Raw genomic sequence first — 23,354 nt, forward strand, 5'->3', positions numbered from 1 at the left:
ACGTGTTTTTAAAAATAAGATAGTAGATACAAAAATATAATTCCATTTATTAACACATTTTCTACATTCATCTTATTTTTGGAGTAACTAGAACTGCAAACATTGACCTGTTTGTTTCTCAAAAGTAAATCTTTCGTCTCCAATATGAAAACAGTCAACCCTGAAATTTAGGAAACTGTGATTTGCAGATCAGTTTTCATCAAAAAATTATACTCCTTTGTTCTTTTTAAAAACATTTAAATGGTTTAGTTCACTGTTGATCAGACAAAATAAAAAATTGCACCAAAAGTTTCTTTTTTTCTAATTTTTGTGATGCCAAGAGTTTTCAAAGTTTGGACACCTCAAGACATCCGTGATATCTTGCTTGTGTGAATTTCTGTCTTGCTTACATCTTATACAAATCCCTTAGGTTAATTTAAACGGAACTGGTCTTAACAGTGATACGACTGTTGACGCAGAAATGGGTACTTTTGACCACATGCCATGTCCTTCTGAAAAACAAAATCACCTTCACCTTTTTGGTAAAGCTTACAGCAGATGGAAGCATGAAGCCATAGCAAACAGAATTAGCAGGAATTATGGTTGAAATATATCAGGGGGTGTGTAGTGAATCTATATACAGTAAGAGTTTTCATTATTAAGTTACATTTCTGACATAAACATTTGTTAATTTCCAGTTTATTCAGATGCACCATCCATGAATCACAGTAGTATAATTTAATTTTGCATATTATATAAATCTGAAGACCGATACTGCAAAAGTAACCCATAACTTTAAAACATCCCCCGAATGTTAGTATTATACTACTGCAAAAGCTAGTTGTAACCTTGAGACAACGGCCACTAAATGTCAGTGTAAAGTTATTGGAAAAGTTAGTTGTAACTTTTAGCTGACACTCTCGAAATGTTAGCGAAGGCTTACTGCAAAAGTTAGTTGTAACTTTTAGCCTAAATTCATGAAACTTTACCAAAACATTCCTGGAAAAGCTGTAGCATTTAGCCAGCAATCCCAAATGTTAGTGAATAGTTACTGCTAAAGTTAGCTGTATTTCTTAGCCTGAATTTCCAAAATATTAGCAAAAGGATGCTCAGGCGAAAGTCAGTCCTGCATATTTTAGTTCTCTAAACTTATAATTTTCCAAAGTGCTTAAGGTAACTTTACCTGAAAAAAGTGATTGCATTTAAGAGCTCAGTACAATCAGACATAAAAACACAGTTCAGGGGCCAAATAAACAATCCCCAAAAAAGACTCAATACTTGCTAAATCTCACACAGTGTTTCTTTATTGAGAGATACGTCACAATAAGCAGGGGGAAAACTACTCAAATCAAACTTGAAGAGTTAAACAGATGTTTTATGGGTTAAAAAAAGTTTCATGTGATTCCAAAAGACCTCTATGACAATAATAATAACACAAATAATAATATATAAAAATAATAAATAGTCTGCATCTTTAGCATCTGTATCTGATCAGAAGAAAGCTTCCATAATACAACGTGATTCCAAGGCTTTTCTGTGCAAACTCAGGTTTGTAGTGTACGTTGTTTTTTTGTTTTTTTTTTAACCGCCCAGAATTCAGTTAGAAGACCTCTAATGTCCACTAACGTCCATCGTGACTGAGGATCGCCTGGAGCATGTTTTAAGGTGATACGAGTGCGCCACCATTTTGCCACACGAGCTGCAGAAGTACGGCTTCTCGCCCGTGTGCTTCCTCATGTGAACCCTGAGGTTGGAGGTCTGGGTGAAGAACTTCCCGCAGAAGGGGCACCTGTGCGGCTTCTCGCCCGTGTGGACCCTCAGATGCAAAGTCAAGCTGTCTTTCCGGGCGAACTCCTTGTGACACTCGAAGCATTTGAAGGCCTTCTGCCCCGCGTGGGACTCGTCCACGTGCCTGATCAGGTCGCAGTCCCTGATGAAGGACACGCCGCAGAGACGGCAGGACTTGCTGTCCAGGACGTGTTCCGGCTGCACGAGGGAAACGTGGCCGCGACTTGGACCAGAATGCAACGAGCTCCCGCCAAAATTTCCAATCCATTTTCCCTCGTCGCTGCTGTTCAGAGTCACGGTTATGGAGCTGACGCTTGGTAACAGCTGGGAGTCGACGTGAGGGGTCATCTCCGATTCGAAAGGAGAAACTTTTACGTCGTCAGAAGAATCGGTATCCACGTCTGGGATGATGCAGACATCCAGCTGCTCCTCTTTAACCTGCCGATGGTCTCCACATTCCTTTTGTTCCTCTGCTGGAGGCTGGCTTTGGTTTTCTGACACTGACTCGACATCTAGGAGACAGACAACATGCAAAGGAGGGACTACATCAAAACACATTATTAGACACAGACGTAAGCTTTAAAGCCATTGTTTGTGTTAATTGTGATAATTTTCCACTTACAGCTAGGGGTTAGCTTTTACTGTATCGTTTATCAGTTATTGTTAAAAAAAAACAATCGTATCGTGATGCTAATCTTGATTGTCTCAATAAGTTTCAGTTAATGTTAAAAACGCCTTTACTAAACTGTTCCTTTAACTATTTTCTCCACTGCTTTGTCCACAAGAACAATAATAAATATCTGCAAATTCATAAATATGAAGAAGCTTATTTTTATAGGAATGTTTTTCAAGAACAGTGTTTGTGGCGCTATGAATGCTGCTCCTCGCAATCACAGGCGTACAGTTACCTTAGAAAGTCGTGATAAATGGTTTTCATTATTTTATTTGTTATTACAATAGTACCGCAAAATGTTGTGATAAAATTCTAAGTCCATGTCACGCAGCCCTTCTCACAGTAATGACAAGATGACATTTTAGATTTGAATGTTACATTGAACTAATAATAAAAAAAAATATTGTAATATAGAAATATGAGCCTAATGAAAAATATGCCTAACACCAACTTAATGGTGATCTATAATGCTTCCTTGGACAGGTTAGAATAGGTCTACAGGCTATACAAAACATGTTTATCACATTTTTTGCAGATGATGAGATTTTAATCTGCTCAGTTCTGCCTATTTTGAGCTCCTTTCAGAATGAGCTGCTTTAGGGACTCTTGTCACTTTAAAGTAAAACAATCAGCTGCTGTTGGCCAAGCCTCCCAATTTAACATTTACACTGGGATGTGAGTGTGGCTGCAAACAGATGCACAATTATACAGCAGTACATTTTTGAAAAGCAGAAGTGGAGCCTCCTGCACGTCCAACAAGAATGCACCAAATGGTTTCTAGATGATAAGTCAACAGCAAAACAATTTCCAGCAGCCATTGAAAAGAACATAAAACTAGCTGACCTAGTGTGCTGGAGCTCCGTTTGGGTTGCTAGGTAACTGCTAGGTTGCTAGCAGCTAGCAAATAATATAAATAATAATAATAATGCAAAGTAGCTAGCAGTGAAACTCAACAATCAGGAGGATTTTGAAACAGTTAGTTTTCCACACACCAAAAAAGTTTATTGCTAAAAAAGGGAAATAAAATAGCTGGGTGATTTTTAAGCTCTTGGGCTATTTGTAGAAGCAGTAGAGACCCAGATGGAAGTATAAAAACGAAACCAGCAAAATGTGAATTTTACAGAATAGGCCCCCTTTAAAGCTTGTCATTTTCAAGGTAGATAGATAGCCAGATAGATGACCTGCAAGTGTAAAAGTTCAGTAAACGTTCTACATGCTTCTTGAGACAGTTTAACTGTGTTTAGCTACGTTTTACAGCACATTTTCTTAAACTAAATTACTGCGGATGTTGCTCATATGGCAGCAAAGTCGTTGTTTCTTCATCTTTTTTTTTTTCTCGGTTACTTAGCAACAGCTCGAAGGTTGCTTCGACGGCGTCGCTACCAACCTCCTTTGAACAATGACACTCGGGGCTGTAAGACGGTCAGCTGCTCGATCTGCTGCCTCAGCTGGATGATTTCTCTCTTGGAGCGGACCACCTCTTCCTGATACTCCGTTATTGTCCTCTCAACGAGCCCGAAGATTTCCTCTGCAGCCGCTGTTAGCCGCTCGCTGACCAGCAGCCTGAGCTGCTGCATCCCCGACATGACAGAACCACCCGGGGGGAAAAACACAGCCAGCAAACAAGAAGGATGCGGCAGGGAGAGAAAACGAAAAAGAAACGAGTCCCTTTGAACAGAAAATGAGTTCCACGTCTAATCGAATCAAAGTAATTTAATTAATCTTTTGTCTTTTGTCACTGGCTTATAAAAAACATTTTAAAAATGTAGTTCTGTAGCGCCCCTTGTTGCCCAGGAGGACTATGAAGGCTTTCTGTGATGCCGTTTGGTTTTTATACAATCAGAAATAGTCTTATGAATTCCTTAAGACAGGGGTTACCAAAATCCGTCCTCTAGGTCCGGCATCCGGCATGTTTTAGTTCTCTCCCTGGTGGTAGTAACAACCTTTTCAGCATGCCAGTGTTCTTCTTCGGGTATGGAAGTCACTTAGAAGAAAAAAAAAAATGGCGGATGCTTTTTGTGAATTTTTCTTCTCTCTCCTATTAACAGAATTAAAGCTGAAATACATACAAATAAATTCGAAATTCTGTTGAGTATTTATGGAATAAATTGGAAAAAACACATTGAGAAAACACACTGCTGTGTTTTCTTCCTACACGTGTTTAGTGAATGTCACAAATATCAAGTGCATGTCAGGATCTTTTGTAAAGAAAAGTACTTTGTTATTCTAAATAATGCTTCAAGAGGATAAGACATGCCTTTAACAGGTCTTATGTTGGTGCCATTTTGATTTTATTATTCATAGACTTTTTTTTCTCGTCAACAAATTATTATTTCCTTTTAATACTTAAAACAACTAAAAAAACTTCCTCAGGTTTTTTTGTTTTGCTTTTCTCCAATTGTCACCAGCACTTTGCCATACTCTTCGTCAGCCGTTTCACTTGCTTGCTCTCGTGGCCAGCTGGTTAAGACATTTATCTTTGCATACAGGGTGAAATGTTCCCTGTTTTGAGTTGCTTATCCAGTGCAACTGGGATGCAAATGATTCGGGCTTGGTGTAGGCCACTCAGCAGCTGTGAGGACATAAATGACAAGCCCTGTCAGGGGCTGCTTTTTGTCGATGCCTCTTTGCTTCTCAGACATGAAGAAAATTTAATTTACGGCATTAAAATTTTCCTTTGTTTAAATCAGAGGCAGCTGGCAGTGAATATTTTTTCCATTTATAGACCACCTTCTAAACAAACAACAAAAAAGAGCATTGGTTTTGTAGGGTAAACATTTTCTGAGTTTACTGCCTTTCACTGTATTCATTTGCATATCTGCATATTTCCTTAAGTGCAGTCACTTGTATTTTAGATACTTATGTTGTCATTTGTTATCTCTTAGTACATGAGTTAAACAGGGAGGCAATTCTGAACCATTTAATTTTCAGTAACAAACAATGACTCTTAAATACACATTCAAAATGCCATATTTCCTAATGTAAACAAAGGACAAAGGTGAGTTATTTCAAAACTTTGCCCACATAGTAATAAAATAAAATAGGTCCAAAAACACGACTGCAGAAGTGTGCATGCCTTTAAGGTCAGGAGGAGTCCAAAGTGTGACCCAGGGGGGTGTTTGTGGCCCTTGAAAAGCTTTCTTTATGGTCCCTACAAGTCAAGAATGGAAAAAAAATTGACAGTAAAATAGAAAACAATTGATCACCTCACCCCCCAAAATTTGGGAGTTGTCTGTTTTTCCTTGAAGCACAATGCAAAGTTCTTTTTATGTTTCAGATCTTTAATTACCTACAAATGAAAAAGTGTTATTTATTTCTAAGAAGGTATAGCTAACGATAATTGTATAAACTCAATAAACTTATTTTTGCGGAAATGAACTTGTGGCTCGCCAGGAGTTAAAATTTGCCAGTTTTGGCACCCGGTGCAAAAAGTTTGGACGCTGCTGTTAAATGAAAAGAAATGACAGACTTGTATAACGCTTCATTAGGACACTCAGACGCTTTGCATGAGTTCAGTCATTTCATTCACATTTTACATTTAAGGCAGAGCTTTAGGGTTATGGAGAATATTTTTGGCATCACATATCTTGATGTGGCAATATAGGTCTTCTCTACCAAGCAAACATTCTCAAGATCTATCAGGTTGTGAGTTCATCTTTAGCCCACAGGGATTTTCAGATGAACTTTTTTGATTTTGTTTGAGGAACTCAGTTCTTCTCTCTGGCTTAAACATTCCCAAACTCTAAGTTTCCTCTAAAAAATAAAAAACTCACCTCCAAATAATTTAAAAAGATTAGAAACATTATTCAGTTGTTTTGGACGTGTACTTAACTTCACAAAAATAAAATAAAATGCCTTTTACTTCATGTTTCCAACAGGCATTTTGCAACTGTACAACATTTTCATGTTCTCATCTCGACAAATACTTCCATATAAAAAACAAATCATGATGCCATTCAGTGTTTTTTTTTGTTTGTTTTTTTTTTGTTTTTTTTGTTTTGTGTCAAACATACCTTGTAAAGGTGGGGCCAAATTTCAAATTTGCCCTCGTGTCATCAGGTTTTCAGAGAATAATAAATGACTTCTGTTTTACAGAACAGATTCAGCACTTGGCAGAAACCAGAACACTTTCTTCAGAGTTACCATCAATCACCTCGACAAGCGTCTGTTAATCCCTTATGGAACTTATAAATAAGCAGATGTGAGGAAGACAGCTGAACTTTACTTCTGGTTCTGATATTGGGTACGTAAGCAAAGAGACTCAAAGCTAAAACCCATCAGACCTACGCAGTCTATTGCCCTTTTGTATCCCGTCTATTTTTCAGTGTCCCATTAAAAAGTTATTCAACGTCATATTTAAAGTTTATTCATCGGTAAAGTTGACCGATTAATAAGAAGCAAATTTTTTTTCCTCATGTATTTTCAGGAATGTTCCATGTTGTGATTTCTATAATTACACCGTTGGAAAGCAGCTCCAAAGAACCACCATGACAAATAATCCGACAGCTAAACCAATTGGAGATGATCCAACTCTTTGTAGACCTGTTGGTTAACGGTGAAGTTTAAGCCCCGCCCCTTGCCCCGCCCCCAAGGAAGAAACGTAAACGTTTGCACAAATTGGAAACTGTGACTTCTCAATATGCCTTTATTTAGACAGCGTCATACAGCAGGCTCACTGATCCTGCAGGTTACAATAAATTATTAGAAAATGACCTGTACAACCACACAACACATTAGAAAGAGATCAGCCTACTTCTACTAGGACATTTTGTAAATAAATGGGATGGAGCATTTCACACAACAGCCATTTTAGTTTCTCGCACTTTTAGAAAGTTGTTCCAACTGGAAGGGGGAAAAAAAATTAGCAATCAGATATTGAAATAGTTGGGATTTCTTCTGTACTGGAACAGAACATTTTTATTCATACTTTTCTGTAAACAGCCTCAACAAACATTGAATGATGAAGAGAAAATGAACAGCATGCTAGACCAAACCAGAAACTGGAGAAGGGGGGAAAGGTTACGTTTACGAGCTGCCACGCAACTCATTCATAAAATGTACAAAATAAATCCCCTGAGGCCACGCCCACCAGTATCTACATCTAAAAAAAAAATAAAAATAAATAAAACATAGGGTAGCACACATATCAACTGGAAGCTTTCAAAATAAGATGTGGATTTTCGTACTTGAACACAGCTGGGAATAAATTCTGGCGGCAGTAGGAGCCGGGTTGCATTTAAACCGGTTACAATCAGAAAGAGAGAGACATTCAGTTCTTCGGTTACATTTTTCCATTTTAAATGGGTTTGTAGAGCAAATAATGGAACAGTCTGGAGTTAAAAAAAAAAAGTTAACATTTCCCAGAGTTTACTTTCCATTACTTTGTGGAGGATTCATGGGATCATAAGGAGATCAACAAGTACAGAACAGAAGCTTTCTGAGAGCACGTACCAAACCGGGAGTCTCCAAGGTGGGGTTAAAGTGCAACAGAACAAAGAAGGAACATACGAGTACCCTACAAGGTTGCATTGTGCTGTGCACCATGCTCTGCAGACATGGTTACAACCTAAGCATGGCATGGATACTGGGGTCAAGGTTAAAAAAAAAACAAAAAAAAAACACGCTAAAGTTTCCTGAATACCGTTCGTAACTGTTTGACGTTTTTCTTTTCAATGAGATGGACGAGAAGGTGCAACAGTTGGGTTTGGCTGTGACGGAGCTGCTGCCCCTCTCACACCTGTTGTTGCTCACCGTCAACTGTTTTCTTCTTTTTACTGTATAGAAATACTTTTAGTGATGGTGTAGCAAATAAAGAAGTGTTGATTAACACTTGAAGGTGACTTATTATGTGAACAGGTTAGGATAGGTCTATTAAAAAAAAAGTTTATATTTTTTTGCTTACATTTTTCAGTCTGGTCAGTTCTACCCATTTTCCTTTCAAACTGAGGCGTTTTAGGGCCTCTTGTCACTTTAAATCCAAATGAGCTGCTGCTGGCCACGCCCTCCAACTCAACGTTTACGGTCACGTGAAAATAACAAAACAAATGTGTAATTATACAACCGTACAGCTTTGAAAAGCATTAGTAGAGCCTCCTGCACAACCAACAAGAATGCAGAAACTGGTGTCTGAATGGAGAGTTAACAACAAAACTCTCGTCTTTTCCAGCAGCCGTTGTACAGCGCACACAGCTGTAAAACCAGCTGACCAACGTGCTGGAGTTCTGCTTGGTTTGCTAGGTGAGGCGCAGTTCCTGCTGATTTGTATCATTACTTTGAGGAAGACTTTAAAACAAGTCATTTTTCCAGACACCAAAAAACATCTGAATGCATTTTTTCCCCTCCCCAAGCACTTGTGCTGTTTTTAGAAGCAGGAGAAACTCAAATGGAAGTACAAAAAGTGCAGAATACAAATTTTGCACAATACGCCTCTTTTAAGACTGACAATCCTACCCAAAAAGATCCATCCAACCAAGATCAGCATTAATTTCAGGAGTCTGATTTTTACTCAGGTCTTTGTTTTCAAATCAGTGTAACGAGAAATTATTATTGATGCTATTAAACTTGTAATATGCTCCACTATTTTAGCAGCAGTAGGAATATTTTTTGTGTGTTAAAAGCAACTATAACATATTATGCATTTGTTTCTATGTTAAAAGGCTTTGGTTCTGGCAATGTTATACCATGAGAATCTGATTTAGACCCTTGCCTAGTACAACCCACTAAAAAAAACAAAACAAAAAAAACAAACAAACTTGCAAATGACTGATTGCAACTGTCGCCGAGAGTCCCAGCTGAGAAAGCTCGACATAAACAGAGCTATAATTTTTCAATTGTTTATCTTCCTCCCCCATAATTCCTGCAGCAGTCAACTCTGCAAACTGCCCAACAGCCGAGGACCCACGAACATGACACTGAACTGAACACACATCTACCACCAGCACCGTACCACCGAGTCACGTAGACCAAATCAACACGTTGAGGCAGTAGCAATGGTCATTGTTCATAAACTTAAAAAAAAAACAAAAAACAGAGGAAAGTATACCAAACACCAACAATGCACATTTACACATCATGTAGAGATCTGATCTGACCTCTCGGCACACTCGCATTCCACACCGCGCGCACTTCCTGTTTGTGTCCGAAATAAACGAGTGCCTGCCAGCGAAGAACAAGGACTGAACTCAGGAAGACCCGGTTCAAAGAGGCGCTGTGCCTCAGAGCAGACCTCGCTCACACAACAGCAACGTTATTTATTGCTACAGTAGGGGCAGAATGAACAGTTAGTGCATACATTGAGATTTTGATGGATGCGGCATGAGGAGAAAAAGAAAATGTCTAAAAAGCGATATGGTGGATGAAGTTCTAGGCAGTGAAGTCAGCACGCAGGTTAGGGCACAGATGTCATGGCTTACTTCAGATTCAGAGCAGCACAACAGAAAGACTTCTGAACTCTTTGTGAACAATGTGGAGTATACTAGATGGTGTCAGAGGTCAAATTTGTGGCAAATTTCTTTCTACAAAATTTTCCTAAAAATATCCTTCACAAGAAAAAAACAAAACAAACAATGACATTGTTTCTAGTTTTGTTTGAATTTTAGGCCTAGTTCACACGTAGCCGGATATCAAGGAAAAAACATTTTTTATTCATTTTGGCCTTTCTCCTTCACAAAAACTGTTTAATATCACCAAAGACACGCATTTATACAAACTCAGACCAAAGTCTACGTTTAAAAAAAACTTCATATTTGTCTGTGAAACTGAGATTTAGAGTCCAGATTATTCATGAGCCAACATATCCACATGCTCGCTTTGAAATGATTCCCAATCAACATCATCTTGTGTTTTAACTTCATATTCTAATATGATTTAAAAGTAGTTCAACCTGCACACCTCTCCACAAAAATGAACCTCCTGGTGCCATGTTTAATCCCCAACAGGAAGTTGTGGTTATTTTCAAGCAATCTGATTGGCCGACATGGGTTTCAGTTTAGCACTACACCGCCCCCTGTGGGTCTGGCATGTTTAAAACAACACTCAGAGGCGTATTTATGCAAGTTAATGTGGATGAAAACTTTTCAGAAACAGATTTCATGTGTACAAGATTGTTTTTAAACAATGTGACAGAGATATTTGTTTTTATAAAGACCTGGCCACGTGTGTATAAGGCCTCAGAGAGGTTCAGTCTAGATTAATGTCGCCAATCAGTGACAATTTTTCTTTTAAACTATCAGTTTTGGTCTATCCACAGCAAAAAATGGGCTTTGTGACTGGTTATTTAAAGTTACTATTATCTTTTTCATGACTTTAGAGCAAGATTATGAAAAAACAAAAAACATTTCAGGTGGTTCATGCAGATCAGATTTCATTATAACAAGAACGCCCCTTGATGTCTTTACAAAGCTGGAGGTATCCAACAGCCTCAACTTCAATAACCAAATAAATATAGTAAACATCGCAGCAATAAAGTAATACTCAGTAAACTTAATTGGTCACTCAGTAACATGACGGTTGACAAAATATGCTATATTTTAATCAGCGTATCCCAACCTTTCAACCCACAGCCTTTGCTTTCTCTGTGAAATTTTAGTACATTTCATCTTATGGAGCTTCAGCAGGAACTTAACCCTGTAACAATGTTAATACTGGAAGAGGAGCAGTAGCAGCACCAACAGCAAGTACGACTTTTAGCAGTTTTACTACAACAATTAGTGCAGAATTGTCATAACCGAGGAAAAAAAGGGATCTTCTGCACGTAGCGGAACAGTCATAATGACAGACTGGTGCATCGCATTGCTACTAGCAAGACTTCAGAAGGAGCTCCTGTTGACATTAAAGCTCTGCCTCGCTATGAGCTGGTGTGGAATGATTCAGAAAACACAAATAAATACACACACACGTTCCTGAACTGTGACATCGACAGCCACACTGCAAAATCAACTGAAGTATTAAACGTTTTAAATTAATTATGTACATCGCTATGTCGTCTGCACGACCATGGAAACATGCACATCGTACATTCAAAGTACCGCCAACGACGTGGTCCTGCTTTCAGGTTTGAAGGATTTCCAGAAGTTAAGCCAATTACATAAAATAAGTCATTTCAACATGATTTTCTGCTTTCCATCTGCAGGAGTCGCTAAAAATCTGCCTGCGAACGCAGCACACAGCAATGTGGGACGTCTCGATATAATCCTGGTTTTTAGGTATTTAGGTCGGGGAGGCTGCAGCACATCATCACGTAAACTAGGATAGACCTCATGGAGAGCACAAGAGTTGAAAGTGCAACGGCGGAAAGTAACAAATAGGCCAGAAAGTTTTAGGTCTGCAGTAATAAGACTTTAAATTTGAACTGAATTGACATCTCTGAGCTTTGAAAAAAACTGAATATAAACACACAGGGGGGAAAAAACAGTGATATTTCTACTGACATCAGCTTTATCTGGAGTAAAACTCATCGTACAGCAGTTACTGGTAAATTTGCTTGACTCTTGAACAATATGAGCAGATTTATTTTTTTTCATCTGAAGAATAATTTCTATTAAAGCATCCTTGAAAGCAGAGATCATAATCAAAACAAACAGTAATTTTCCAATCTTGAACTCAAAGTTTCCTCCCAAACAATCCATTTTAGAGGTTTGCTTTTACTTATGAAGGTTTTAGAGCTTAAATTAAATGACTGGATATAAAGTTAAAAAGAAAGAAATGAGCAGAAACGCATTATATCCTCACAACTGAAGAAAAAAAAAGCTGAAAAATCCTAAACAGTCCTCTCTAGAGAGCTATTTTACCCCCAACATGGAATGCTGCTGCAGCGCTGGATGACGGCTTACCGGTGACGACGTAATGCGCTAGTGTGTGTGTGCGGTCATTTGTGATCAAGTCTTTGCTTCACACACAAAACAGATCTCCTGCGAGTGGGAAGAGCAGGGAGCGTTAACCAAGCTTGGTGATCTGTAGGTCTCCTTGTATCCGTACTGTGTCGATTGAGGGCAAGGATTTCACTTTGTGATAAAAGTCAAAGAGCTGGTGTCCGTCCACGAATATCCGGAAACGCTGGTGCTCACAGTGGATCTCAATCTGCAGGAAGGGAAGGAGAGAAAGGAAGCAGATAAAGTAAAGGGAAGCAGGGGCAGAAGACCTCAAAACAAAAATGCAAGTTTTAATTTAGCAAATTACATTTTCAGCCTAGAGAAAAATAACTGAAAAGATTTCGACTCAAAAAGCAGGTTGCAATAAAATTAACTTGGGACAAAATTTATTCGTTTCATTAACTTTTTTCCTCACCCCCATTTTCAATAGCTTTTTCAGTTTATCCCTGAACCATTTCCAATTTGTCATGTAGGAACCATAAAATTCACAGCACGAAAAAAAAAAAACTATTACATTTTATCAAGTATTTTTTGTTCCATTTTCTAGTGATTTATTGTTATTTAGTCAAATTTTTCATTTCATGTTATAAATAGGTCAAGTATTTTGAACCCACTATTGCTTCCCCCTAGTCCACTTGTTCAGTTTGACCCGAAGCATGATGCCTCACGATCACAGCAAGTTCAACTTTTGACCAAATACAGTAATAAACACATAAACCACACTAGTAGACCTCCACCCACTCCTTAGACCGGAGGAAGCTTCCCCTGCCAATAACAAGCCTGTTTCCATAAAGAGATCAGCAGGACAAAAAAAAAAGCCTTTTCACTGTAAAAACCACAGATCATCATGTGTCTGTCCACAAGCCTCCACTTTGTTTCAAACAAACAGCTGTAATCTCCAGGCTCCAGCTCCTGACCGCGCACCCACCACAAGCAACGATGGCCTTATCACAGAGACGGCAGCGAGAAGCAAAAAGGACGCCTAAAAATATTCTGCAAACACAATGCATGAGAATATTAACATGGACTTTAAACTCAAACTATTTCTGGCTGATCGTGATTCATAATTTATTAGAGCGGAATGTGAATGAGCATCCGGGCCCTGATGTCTAGCAGTGATGAGTCACAGCTGTTCCACCTGAAGCGTCCCTCTCCCCCAGCACTGACTTCATTCTATACGTGAGCAGCTGATGCTGTTTTGTAAACACACCACTGCACTCATGCAGGCTGTGTTAACATTAGACACACGTGATGGCGCACAGGGTTTCTGCCGTTTGTTTCGGTTTTAATGCTGCAAGGACTGATGGTCTCGTGCATTAAAGAGCAAAGATGCACAGATCAAAGATCTTCCAGACTATTTTTGATCACTGATTTTGATAGGAAATCAACAGATATGACCAATTTTATCCGATAAAACTGAATGTTTCTACCGTTTTTAGCCAACATAAGTCTCTGTTTACTCAAATGTAGAGTCAGGAGGAGACCGTGGTCTTCACTGTGAGATTGCCAAAACACCGCCAACATTTCTTTATCTAGTTTGTTGACTAATACAACGGGATTCCTCAAAAAATAGATGAAACCTAGCAACTTCACTGTAGTAGATTCTACTTCCTGTTACCTGCTGTTGCCTGAAGGGCTTGACAGGATGGTGACGTCAACCCGTCTCCGTTCCTTTCTTACTTAATTTGCATGATAACAGGCGCTTCCACTCCTCCAGCTGAGCAATCGGTTCAATTGTTTTCAAATATAAAATCCATCTTTCCTTCAGGAAGCGTTCAACAGCCTTCATGTTTCCTCATGTTTTTAAACACTTCACTGATACACAAAAAGTCTTCTTTCCACTTCCACACTGAAGAGTGTTGTTTGAACTACCTGCTAATGTTTATGTGCGATTTGTTCAATGATTTGAAAAAAGATAAGATTTTTTTTTTTTTTTTAATAAAAGTCAGGGCATGTCAAACGTAAATTGTTTAATTTCAGTCTTTAGGAGTCTAAAAAGGAACAATTGTCATTCTGTGTTGTCAGCACACAATCCCCCTTGAATTCTGTCTTGGTCTTTGGTTCTGGTGTTCGATCCCCTGACCTCCAAGTTTGGGAAACACCTGGCAGATCTCTGGGACTACCTCTTCTTATGCTGAGATACTAACAGCAAAGGGAAGTTCTTACCCTAAAAGGCTGGTCAGGGATGAAAGGGAAGTAGGAAGTGGAAGCTTCCTCATCTGTCCATTTCCCTGAGACGCGGGCGCTCCGCATAAACTGCCGGTTGCTGAAGCTAGCAGTGAGTTTCAGGGCCACGTCGAATGGCAGGTCATCCTTTTCCAAATCCCGTCCACAGGTCAGGCTGACGTCGAAGCTGAGGAGACAATAAAACATGTTGGAGTCGGACAGTAGATCCAAAACTGGACTATTACGTCGGTACCTCTGCTGAAGAGCCTTGAAATTTATTTAGTTTTTAATCTTCCCAGGTTCTCCAACGTCTTCCCTTACACTCCCCATTTAAGGGAATGGCTCGTGGTGTCACATCATATTTATTCCCCGTGAAAACATCTAAACAATTACTTAACATGTGTTTCTCACAGTGAATGCAACTAGACCACTTAAATAAAAGATACATTTATCTCTAGGCTTTTTACTCATCTTCACCATTGGGGGCAATAAACGTGTCCACATCTGTAGCTAATCTGGGATGAGACATATGAATAATTCTGCTGTTGCTGTCTAAGAGCAAATCATGTGTGTGTGTGTGTGCGTGTGTTAATTATGCATAATCCCTCTTGCTACAGTTTCTGTTTATCCTCCCTCCCCTGCGGCTGTGCAGCTCATACATACTCAAGCATCTCATCCTTACTGTAAACTTTCCAAGACACAACAGAAAATAACAAAAGAAGAAAAAAGCAAAACAAAGACAGCTTGTTGGAGTAGCTGTTATTTTTCACATGAACTTTGGACTCTGAATTCTCTGCCAGCAGCAGGAAAGATGAGGTCATGGGGAGGATTTTTTCCTCCCCTTCAAATTCAACACAAGTCTCCATGAAGGGTAAAAGACACACCCAAACAAAATCTGCCTCACTGGGGATTCTTATTCCTCATATTTTCCCCTACAGCCCCAACCCCCTGGCCCCCCCTTTTCTGTTCTTCCTGGTGGTGAGGAAACGCCCTGTCTCTGCTTATTTAAAGCTCCACTGCCCTCACCAAGTGGATGTACAAGTTTGACAAAGTGGAAAAAAACAACAAAAAAAGGATTTTACCTTAGATATCAATCAGTGCGCACAGACTTGTATTCAGAGTATTATAGATATGCAGAAGTAGGACTGAGCCTGCCGCTTCGTGAGGCCTTATCTCACCTGTGTGGCTCCAGATCGACGATACCCATCACTATGATCTTCTTCCCCGGTCGCATTCCGCCGCGGATGCGCCCGCTGAAAGGCACCGTCTGCGCACAACACCCCCACCCCACCATCACACCCACCCAAACAAATAAATCAAACACCGGGATATGATGATACACTCTCAAAGCTTGACTCAAACAATGGTACTGGGGGCGTGTGGAGGTGGGGGGGAAAGGGGGGAGAGATTTCTTACCAAAAGACGGGATAAATCCTCCTTGTCGGGTGAGATCAGAGCGGGGTTCTCCAGTGAGTCGTTCAGCGTGTGATCCCCGTCCATGTTCTTGAAAAGACACCAGAGCACAAATCAGGAGCCGATAAGCAAACAAGGACCCGGGTCAGAGACCCACCGTGAGGCTGCGGGCCTGTGTGATCAATAATTGATAATTGTTGTGGCCTCGCTTCGCGGTTCGCAACAATGACGATCTGGCAGGTTTAGAGAGCTGATTGCGTGTTGAGCACCGTGCGGCGTAGGGTGAAGGCATGCCACCACAACCGGGCTGGATCTCCTCGTTTCCTCCCCCTAGCCCCACGCATGGGATGATAGTTGGATGAAAGAGGAGTCCTCCCCCCACCTCCCCTTCTCCAACCCACCCTCCTCTGGTTTTTGCGCTCTGGTCCACGTTTACAGCACTTCCACGTCCAGATAACGATGCGCATTACCACGCAATCCCCACCGAATGCACAAATGAACGCAATCCCTCCTCCCACACCCCCCATTCCTTCCACCCATTGCTTCTAAAGCTGATGTGGCTTTGGGAATACTCACTATTCCGTCCTTTTCTGCTGCCTGCACCGCCATCTTGAGCCGAAAAGCACAGGATGCGAGCTTGGGGAGAGAGGGAGAAGGGGAGAGACGGAGGGAGGGAGCAAAGCGTGGCGTGTCTGCGTCGTGGGACTTGCCGCGGGAGGATTTCCCAGTTCCTGCGTCCCCCGACGTCGGTCGGCTCCAGGCCTCACCTCACACACACAGGGAGAGAGAGAAAGAGCACCTAACAGGACATCTACACTCCCCGCCTCCGCTTTACTGTCGGCCCCTGAAATGGGTGGATAAATGTGCTGACGAATGCTTTATAATAATTAGAGACCAGCAGCTTTAATCCCCGTCTGTTGGAGAGGGCTAATCATCGGACAGATCTTCCCCGAGCCTTCAGCCGATTAGGCGGACGCGCTCTTTGGGTTTGTTTTCGGTGTTGTCAGCAGGCTGGAGGTGGTTGGAATAAATGAGCGTCAGGCGAAGTCCGAATGTGACACAAAGTGGGGAGTTTCCCCCCCGTTTTTAAGTAAATGTTTAGACGCCAAAGCATGCATCAGAGGGCAATGAGGTGCACAAAATATAACCAGAAATGCGCAAATGCATATGCACACATAAAAAAACCTTTCCGTTAAATAAAGTGAAAGATTCATTGACTTCTTTAGCCCTCTCCGGTTTGACCAATAAAACACGTTCTAGTTTCTCTCCCCTGACTGCTTTGGGTTAATTGAGCCATCCTGCCCCCGTGTGGACGTTACAACAATACAACAATACAAATTAAAATGTAAAAATACTTCATTGATCCCAAATGTAATTTTTTTTTTCTAATTTTAATCATTCAATATTTTTTAAAGAGTTTTTGCAGATGACAATGGCAGGATTTCCTGTAGTCGTCTATTTCACAGCAACATTTTAAGAAGCCTCTGACTGAAGACAGGTTTTTCTGAGTCTCATGAAGAGGATGCTCAGGGTTATCCATAATTTTCTTGATTCTTTATAAAAAAAAAATAAGAAGAAGAAATTATGCCCCAATTAATGTATTAAAAATCCAAAGACTATCACACAATTGACAACTAAAATGTTAATTTTAATTTAAAAATTGGAGCATACTGAAGAGTCAAGTTGGTGGTTAATATCAGTCCAGCTACTTCTACAATAAACCTATACTAACTTCAGAGAAACAGAACAATTAATTGTTGTAAAATTTTAATTTTGTTTCATTTTCATTTTGTCCACAGCCATCATTATCTACCATAGCACTTTAATTAAATTAGTTACAACAACATTTAATTTCCCTTCGGCATACACAAAGTATTTTTGAGTTTAATTGAATTGATATGCACAACGTTAATGATGAGAGCAGTTAAAACATATGTGTATTATGTAAAAACGTGTAAAGAAAACATAAAGCTGATTCCACTACATACCTCGGTTGCAAGACAGCAGGAGCAAAGAGGGCGGAGGGGTAAGCTGACTGTTACTGGTTGCTATGGCAACCACAGCCCGTCAAGAGCATAATTTAAGCACCAACTTAAACTGCAATAAATGCCAGGAGAAAATAACTTGTTGACTAAATAAAATATACTGAAAGAATAAATGAACAAATTTTGACAAACTTCACAACTACAATAGCGTTTAAATAATTGTTACAGTACCATTAGGAAAAGACTGAATAAGTAACTTTTTTTTTAATTTTCTGCAAAAATTGTGAAAAACACTGGGTTAAAGTGATGCTAACTTCCACCTGCAGGTGGAAGCACTTCTTACTTTACTACACGGCTGCCTCATCTTTGCTTTCAAGTTATCGTCCGTGATCGAGATGGCGAGTCACATTTACCGTCTTATCGCAATATTTATTGAAATTTTTTGCTAAATTAACATCACAAAATCTGTGACTTTGACTGCAACAAATTACAATGTAAAAAGGTGAGCAATTTGATTTAATTTTAAGAAGTACTTTAAGAAGTAGCAGTTATTTATAAATATTTTAACAGTCTTTTAATGGGTTTTATCTATACCTTCTGACACAACCAGCCCTTTGAGACCATTCATGATCCTAATGTGGCCCAAAACAAACATGAGTTTGACACACCTGGTGTAGGACATGTCAAGCTGTCCTTACTGGCTTTTCACTTCTGTTAAACACTCAACAAGTGTGTAAATACACAATATTAAATAATATTATTATTAAATACATAGCACGATGTTCCCACCCACATAGAACTTTACAATTTTAAAAAGAATATGCATGAGTATACATATTGGAAGAGGCAAGTGACAGCATTGTGCGGACGGAGGAGTGTATGCGTCTGAAGAGAAACAAAGTGTAGATATGGCAGCTTTCAAGCCTGATAACATGGCTCAGATGTTTTTTTTTCTGTCTGTTCTGTGTAGGCCCAGTCCCATAACTGCTGACTCGGCACCTTTTACAGACACTCTGTATAAAAGTTGATAATGTTTTGTTCGTATTTTTCCTCTATGAAGAACCTGGTATCATTACAATGCTTGAGGAACGACATGTGAGCATGTGTACGGTGATGTTTGGAGGGAAGAGGCTATTTGTCTTTTCATGACGTTTCCTCCGTGTGTCGTTCTGATGAATCCAATAGATCCTCATGTTCATTTGAGTCATTAAGAGTTACATATGCTCAGCCAGTATGACAGTTCACACATTTTAAAAAGTTGCCTTTTTGATGTAAACTTTTATTAGTCGTTATAATATTGGAAGAAAAACATAATTTTTTTTTTCCTGAAATAAACACGTTCCAGTCAGCTTTGACTGGTTTCTTTGTCTCTGCTGAAAAACATTGGACCCACAGCCTAATCCTGCCAATACCATGTTTCAGCTTGGAGATGATGTGTTAGTGATAGTTTTAACCCTGACAAAGTATTTCAACATTGGCTAAAAAGCTAAATTTCGGTCTTATCTGAATGAAACAAGCCAATCTTTGTTTTATGACATAACTTTAGCTTATTCCTTACTTGTCTGCTGGTTTTTCCACTAACATCCTCTAACAAACCTTTGAAGCCTTCACAGAACAGCAGGCTTTATTCTCAGATTAAGTTGACTGCACTTTCATTCATACAAATCAGCATAAGGGGGAAATAAAAGCAAATCCATGCCACACTTTTCAGATTTTATTTGTAAAGCATTTTGAAAACCGTTCATCTGTCCCCTTCGACATCAAAATTATGTCCTACTTTTGTTGCTGTATTGAAAAAAAAATTCTAATAAAATACCTAGGGGAGAGCCACCCTTTGTTGCTAGGAAACAGTAAAAAAAAAAAACACTGATCATGTGACCAAATAGTTAGGAGGAAGGCATTATTTAATAAAATTTGTAAAGGTAAGAACCATGGGTTAGGGTTTTATTCCTTAAAATACACCTTCCAAACTTGAAAGTGAATTCAGTAAATCATTAAAAAATGTGTTTAGACCATAATATCTATATTTTAAAATTTGTTCCATGTATCTATTATGCTATATGAGCTATGACATGAGATCAGAAACGAAGATAGAAGTGTAGCATTTTAACTGTGGGAACAAATAAAGTCGAAATAGTAGCTTAGCTGCGGGGTCAGTTTTGCCCGCCACAGCTAACTTTTACCCCACTCTCCCATAGAAGTTTGCCAAAAATGTTCAGGTCACACGGGAAATTTTACTGTCATAGTCTCTTCTAGGGCAACTCTGATATGGAAATATGCACTATGTGATCATTTGTGGGTGAAAATAACAAATAACCTTCCTGAATATGTTCCAGTTATTAGAAAGCAGTTGGGAATCCCGCAGCCCATCCGTGCCTCTCCTTGTCGCCCCTTTGTGGCGCTCTCTGCTGCACAGATCCAGTCTCCTGTCCGGTGTTCAGCTCCCTCCCCTCCTCCTCCTCCTCGCTGCGGCTGCCATGGCTGCGGAGGCTTCCGGCCGGAAAGATGCGACCATCACCGGCCCAGCAGACTCCACCGAGATGCGGGAGCAGCTGGTAAGTTGTTTTTGATTTTAAAAAATAGAAAATTTGCGCCAAAAAAAATGCTTGTGGTGCGCATCGAGGCGCTCCTCCTTCTATAGAGCGGGCCTTGATGCACCGCTGCACAGGGATGGAGTTCAACTCTGCTGGATGCACGCAACCAGAAGCAGCCGTGTCGTGTTTTGGCGTTTTCTCTCAACTAGGAATAATATTTATGAATAGATTTATGCGCAAAGGGAGCAAGGATGCGCCTTATCGCAGGTGGTGTTGAATGGCGTGGAGGGGAAGAGAGAGACATCAGTGGCTCACATCCTGCGTGACGCGCTGATATGTCAGGGGGAGAAGTGAAAGTAGAGGGGCTGCCCAACGCGCAGCTTATAAATACTTTGTGATTGGCCGACCTCGGAGCAGTCGGTTCTCTTTTACTGGCCACAACTTTCCGCCTTTTAAAGAGTCTACGCAGGAGAGCTGGTTTTCTTCCACCTAGCGATGACGCAAGACCCCAACAACTTGGCAGGAGAGGTAGGAATTCTTCCTGATCACCCCGGCGGGGCGAGCGGTGAATGAGAGCAGACCTGTTGGGTTCACTTAGGTCAGTATCAGAGGGAGGAAGTAGGTTCTCACAGTGCAGAGAACCAGTCCAGTGTTCCCATCAATTACAACCCGTCTTCTGATTGGAGCAAAGACACCTGGATTCGGACCAAAATCTGAAATTAGGAGCTAAAAAATCATCTTCATCATTATTATTTTTATTATTATTTTCAAAGTGGTGCTTTGGAAGGCACCTGCTGAACGATGAAGAGCAAAATGTGTTCTTGTATTTGATACTTTGTAAGGACCGTTCACCTGACAAACACTAAGATGTGGGGACCTATTGGTCCTTATGGGACACAAAGCATGGACCCCATAAAATGAAGCATTGTTTTCAAGTTAAGGGTTAGATTTAGCTGTGTGTGTGTTCGCGCATGTGTGCATGTGTGTGCTATTCTAACTGGATATTTATTAAAGAAGGAAGCATGCCTTTCTCCACCTGCTGGCTTGTGAACTAAAACCTGTCCTTCAACTTAGTTGAGATATTTGTGTCAGCTGACGTTCATATGCTACTAACTGAATGTCTTCAGAGTGAGAACTCAGTCAGGAGTCAGTTGCTCTGACACCTCTGCACCGTTCACTTTCTACCCACGTCTTCTCTGCTGGGTGAGTCTTATTGGTGGAATTCTCCATCAAATCTTCATCAGCAATGCAATGTCAACATTTCTTATGCAGTTTAAATTTTACATATGTATGCAAAAGTAGGGTTCCTCTTAAGCAGAGCAGAGGTGTATTAAGGATGAAATATTTAGGCTACAGTGGCAAGGGTTAGACCGCGCAAATGCTCCAGATTATGCATTGCAATCCCTCTAATCTCCCTGCTGGAAAATGAGAGATTCTGGATTAAAGGAGGAAGTTAGTTGGGGGGAAACAGCAAAAGAAATGCTGTGATTACAGCTTGCTGGGTTCCTGGTTGTTTTTGGAACCACATAATTTGTGTCCTGATGGCTGGAAGGCGGTGATGCGAGCATATAGCGAGGAATGTCCGAGTACGATCCAGTAGGTTCTTTGCGACGTGATGCTTGTCTGCTGCTTTTCAGGTTGAGGGGCAACATAGTTTGGGTTCCTGCTTACAAATTCTGAAAGAATGGACCTAGATCTCACCCTAAGTGGTTTGGTGACCGCCTCCTGAAGTAGAGAGGTTTGTTTTTTTCCAGCAGATTGCATCAGGGTGCTTTGAACAGAACAGCTTCTGTAGGAATGAAACTCAAACAAGCTGTTTGAGTGTCTTGCACCGCTTGAATCCATATTTATTTTGTCCTTTAAGGAGTGAAAGTTCATATGTTTAAAGCCCATTATTTCAGACAAAGATTCGTCTGAGAGTACAAATAAAACTTTGAAAATATTGAGTGGGGAAAAATAATGTCATTAACAGTTAATAAACTGCAAATTTTAATACATGTTTATTCTGTGAATACACTTGTGTAAAGGTTAGACATGCCTATGAAGCAAAACAAATACTGCACCAAAAACAAGACATTGGTTGATGCATTTATAGAATGAAAACTCTGGGAAGTATTAATTTTGTCGAATTTAACGATCAGGAAGAAAAACAACAATATATTTCTGTATTGGTCCTGCTGATCCAATCAAAGCAAATCAAGGGGAAATTGTCTAATTGTTCATCAGCTCCGAAAAATAAAAATAAAACTTTCAAACTAACTTTCACATAAAAAAATGAAATATGTTTTTCTAAGCGATCTAAATGTTCCACTAGGTTTTGCATTCATAGAAAGGCCATTGGGGACATCATGTTCTGGATCACAGATGGGAATATTTTCACAATAAGCATTACATGAAGTCGATGACACACATTCTTTTGTCTTGAATTTAAGCAGAAAATCAACAAAAAAAATTATTTCTTAAGTGAAAGTCAAGGGAGACATAAAACAAAGGAAAATGTCCCAGTTATATCAATGAATCTTTGTCATGAGGGCTTTGTACCTTTGTAAAACTAAAGTCTGTGTAGAATGAGTGACACAATATTAGTGTTAATGAGCATTAGGCATTGAAATGATTAATAAATCTCTGAGAAAAGAAAAGGTTCCAGAAACAGACGGCTTGTTGTCCTTCAGACACCTGATTTACCAGACTGAGGAAACTGAAGAACGGAAAGTTACAAATTACAGCATTCATTTTGTCCCATCCAGACCAATTCACCACATACGGGCAAGTTTATTCCTTTAGACACAACTCAGATCTGAGCATTCCTGTCTCTATAAGACAAATAACCACGCTGACCTTATTGCAGCGTTCCAAAACACAACTCCTCTCCGACACTTTTTTAGTACATATTGTAACCACAGAAGAAGTCCAAACATACTTTTGACCGAGTGCAGACTGTACACAA

General features: G+C 39.9%; 3 protein-coding genes and 1 long non-coding RNA gene across 5 annotated transcripts in view; 2 read left to right on the top strand and 2 right to left on the bottom strand.

Annotated features, from left to right (window-relative positions):
• Positions 1 to 1,261: 1,261 nt before the first annotated feature.
• LOC103152454 (zinc finger and SCAN domain-containing protein 12-like) lies at positions 1,262 to 4,432 on the bottom strand. The gene is made up of 2 exons (XM_007572919.2): positions 3,828 to 4,432; positions 1,262 to 2,279 (listed from the first exon to the last, which is right to left on the bottom strand). The coding sequence occupies exons 1-2, from the start codon at positions 4,024 to 4,026 to the stop codon at positions 1,591 to 1,593; spliced, it is 888 nt and encodes a 295-aa protein (XP_007572981.1). The 5' UTR covers positions 4,027 to 4,432; the 3' UTR covers positions 1,262 to 1,590.
• LOC107833033 (uncharacterized) lies at positions 4,059 to 8,048 on the top strand. The gene is made up of 2 exons (XR_001658746.1): positions 4,059 to 4,148; positions 6,536 to 8,048. It is a non-coding gene; the product is annotated as an uncharacterized LOC107833033 (long non-coding RNA).
• Positions 8,049 to 10,664: 2,616 nt separating this feature from the next.
• lgalslb (lectin, galactoside-binding-like b) lies at positions 10,665 to 17,142 on the bottom strand. Its single transcript, XM_007572921.2, has 5 exons — positions 16,465 to 17,142; positions 15,892 to 15,978; positions 15,654 to 15,742; positions 14,476 to 14,662; positions 10,665 to 12,517 (listed from the first exon to the last, which is right to left on the bottom strand). Exons 1-5 carry the CDS (start codon positions 16,495 to 16,497, stop codon positions 12,374 to 12,376), a joined length of 540 nt encoding a protein of 179 aa, XP_007572983.1. The 5' UTR covers positions 16,498 to 17,142; the 3' UTR covers positions 10,665 to 12,373.
• A 1,482-nt stretch (positions 17,143 to 18,624) lies between these two features.
• abch1 (ATP-binding cassette, sub-family H, member 1) overlaps positions 18,625 to 23,354 on the top strand; it is a 37,842-nt gene continuing 33,112 nt past the window's right edge. The window contains exon 1 of one of the 2 annotated variants that reach the window (XM_007572922.2): positions 18,625 to 20,428. In XM_007572922.2, the coding sequence (XP_007572984.2) occupies positions 20,201 to 20,428 (228 nt within the window). In that variant the 5' untranslated portion in view covers positions 18,625 to 20,200. Of the gene's footprint in view, positions 20,429 to 20,779; positions 20,936 to 23,354 lie in introns of those variants that run through there. The other variant, XM_016661110.1, reaches the window with a different exon arrangement.

The sequence above is a fragment of the Poecilia formosa genome, unplaced genomic scaffold, assembly GCF_000485575.1.
Source record: "Poecilia formosa unplaced genomic scaffold, Poecilia_formosa-5.1.2 Scaffold311, whole genome shotgun sequence".
Taxonomy (NCBI): Eukaryota; Metazoa; Chordata; class Actinopteri; order Cyprinodontiformes; family Poeciliidae; genus Poecilia; species Poecilia formosa.

Bases quoted from the DNA above. Each gene is read 5' to 3' on its own strand.
- LOC103152454 (XM_007572919.2), bottom strand. From the start codon at position 4,026: ATGTCGGGGATGCAGCAGCTCAGGCTGCTGGTCAGCGAGCGGCTAACA. The intron at 2,280-3,827 runs GTTGGTAGCGAC...TCTGTCTCCTAG, and splicing joins AGTGTCATTGTTCAAAGGAG to ATGTCGAGTCAGTGTCAGAA.
- lgalslb (XM_007572921.2), bottom strand. From the start codon at position 16,497: ATGGCGGTGCAGGCAGCAGAAAAGGACGGAATA. The intron at 14,663-15,653 runs GTGAGATAAGGC...TTGTCTCCTCAG, and splicing joins GTCGATCTGGAGCCACACAG to CTTCGACGTCAGCCTGACCT. The intron at 12,518-14,475 runs GTAAGAACTTCC...CCCTTCCTGCAG, and splicing joins TCCCTGACCAGCCTTTTAGG to ATTGAGATCCACTGTGAGCA.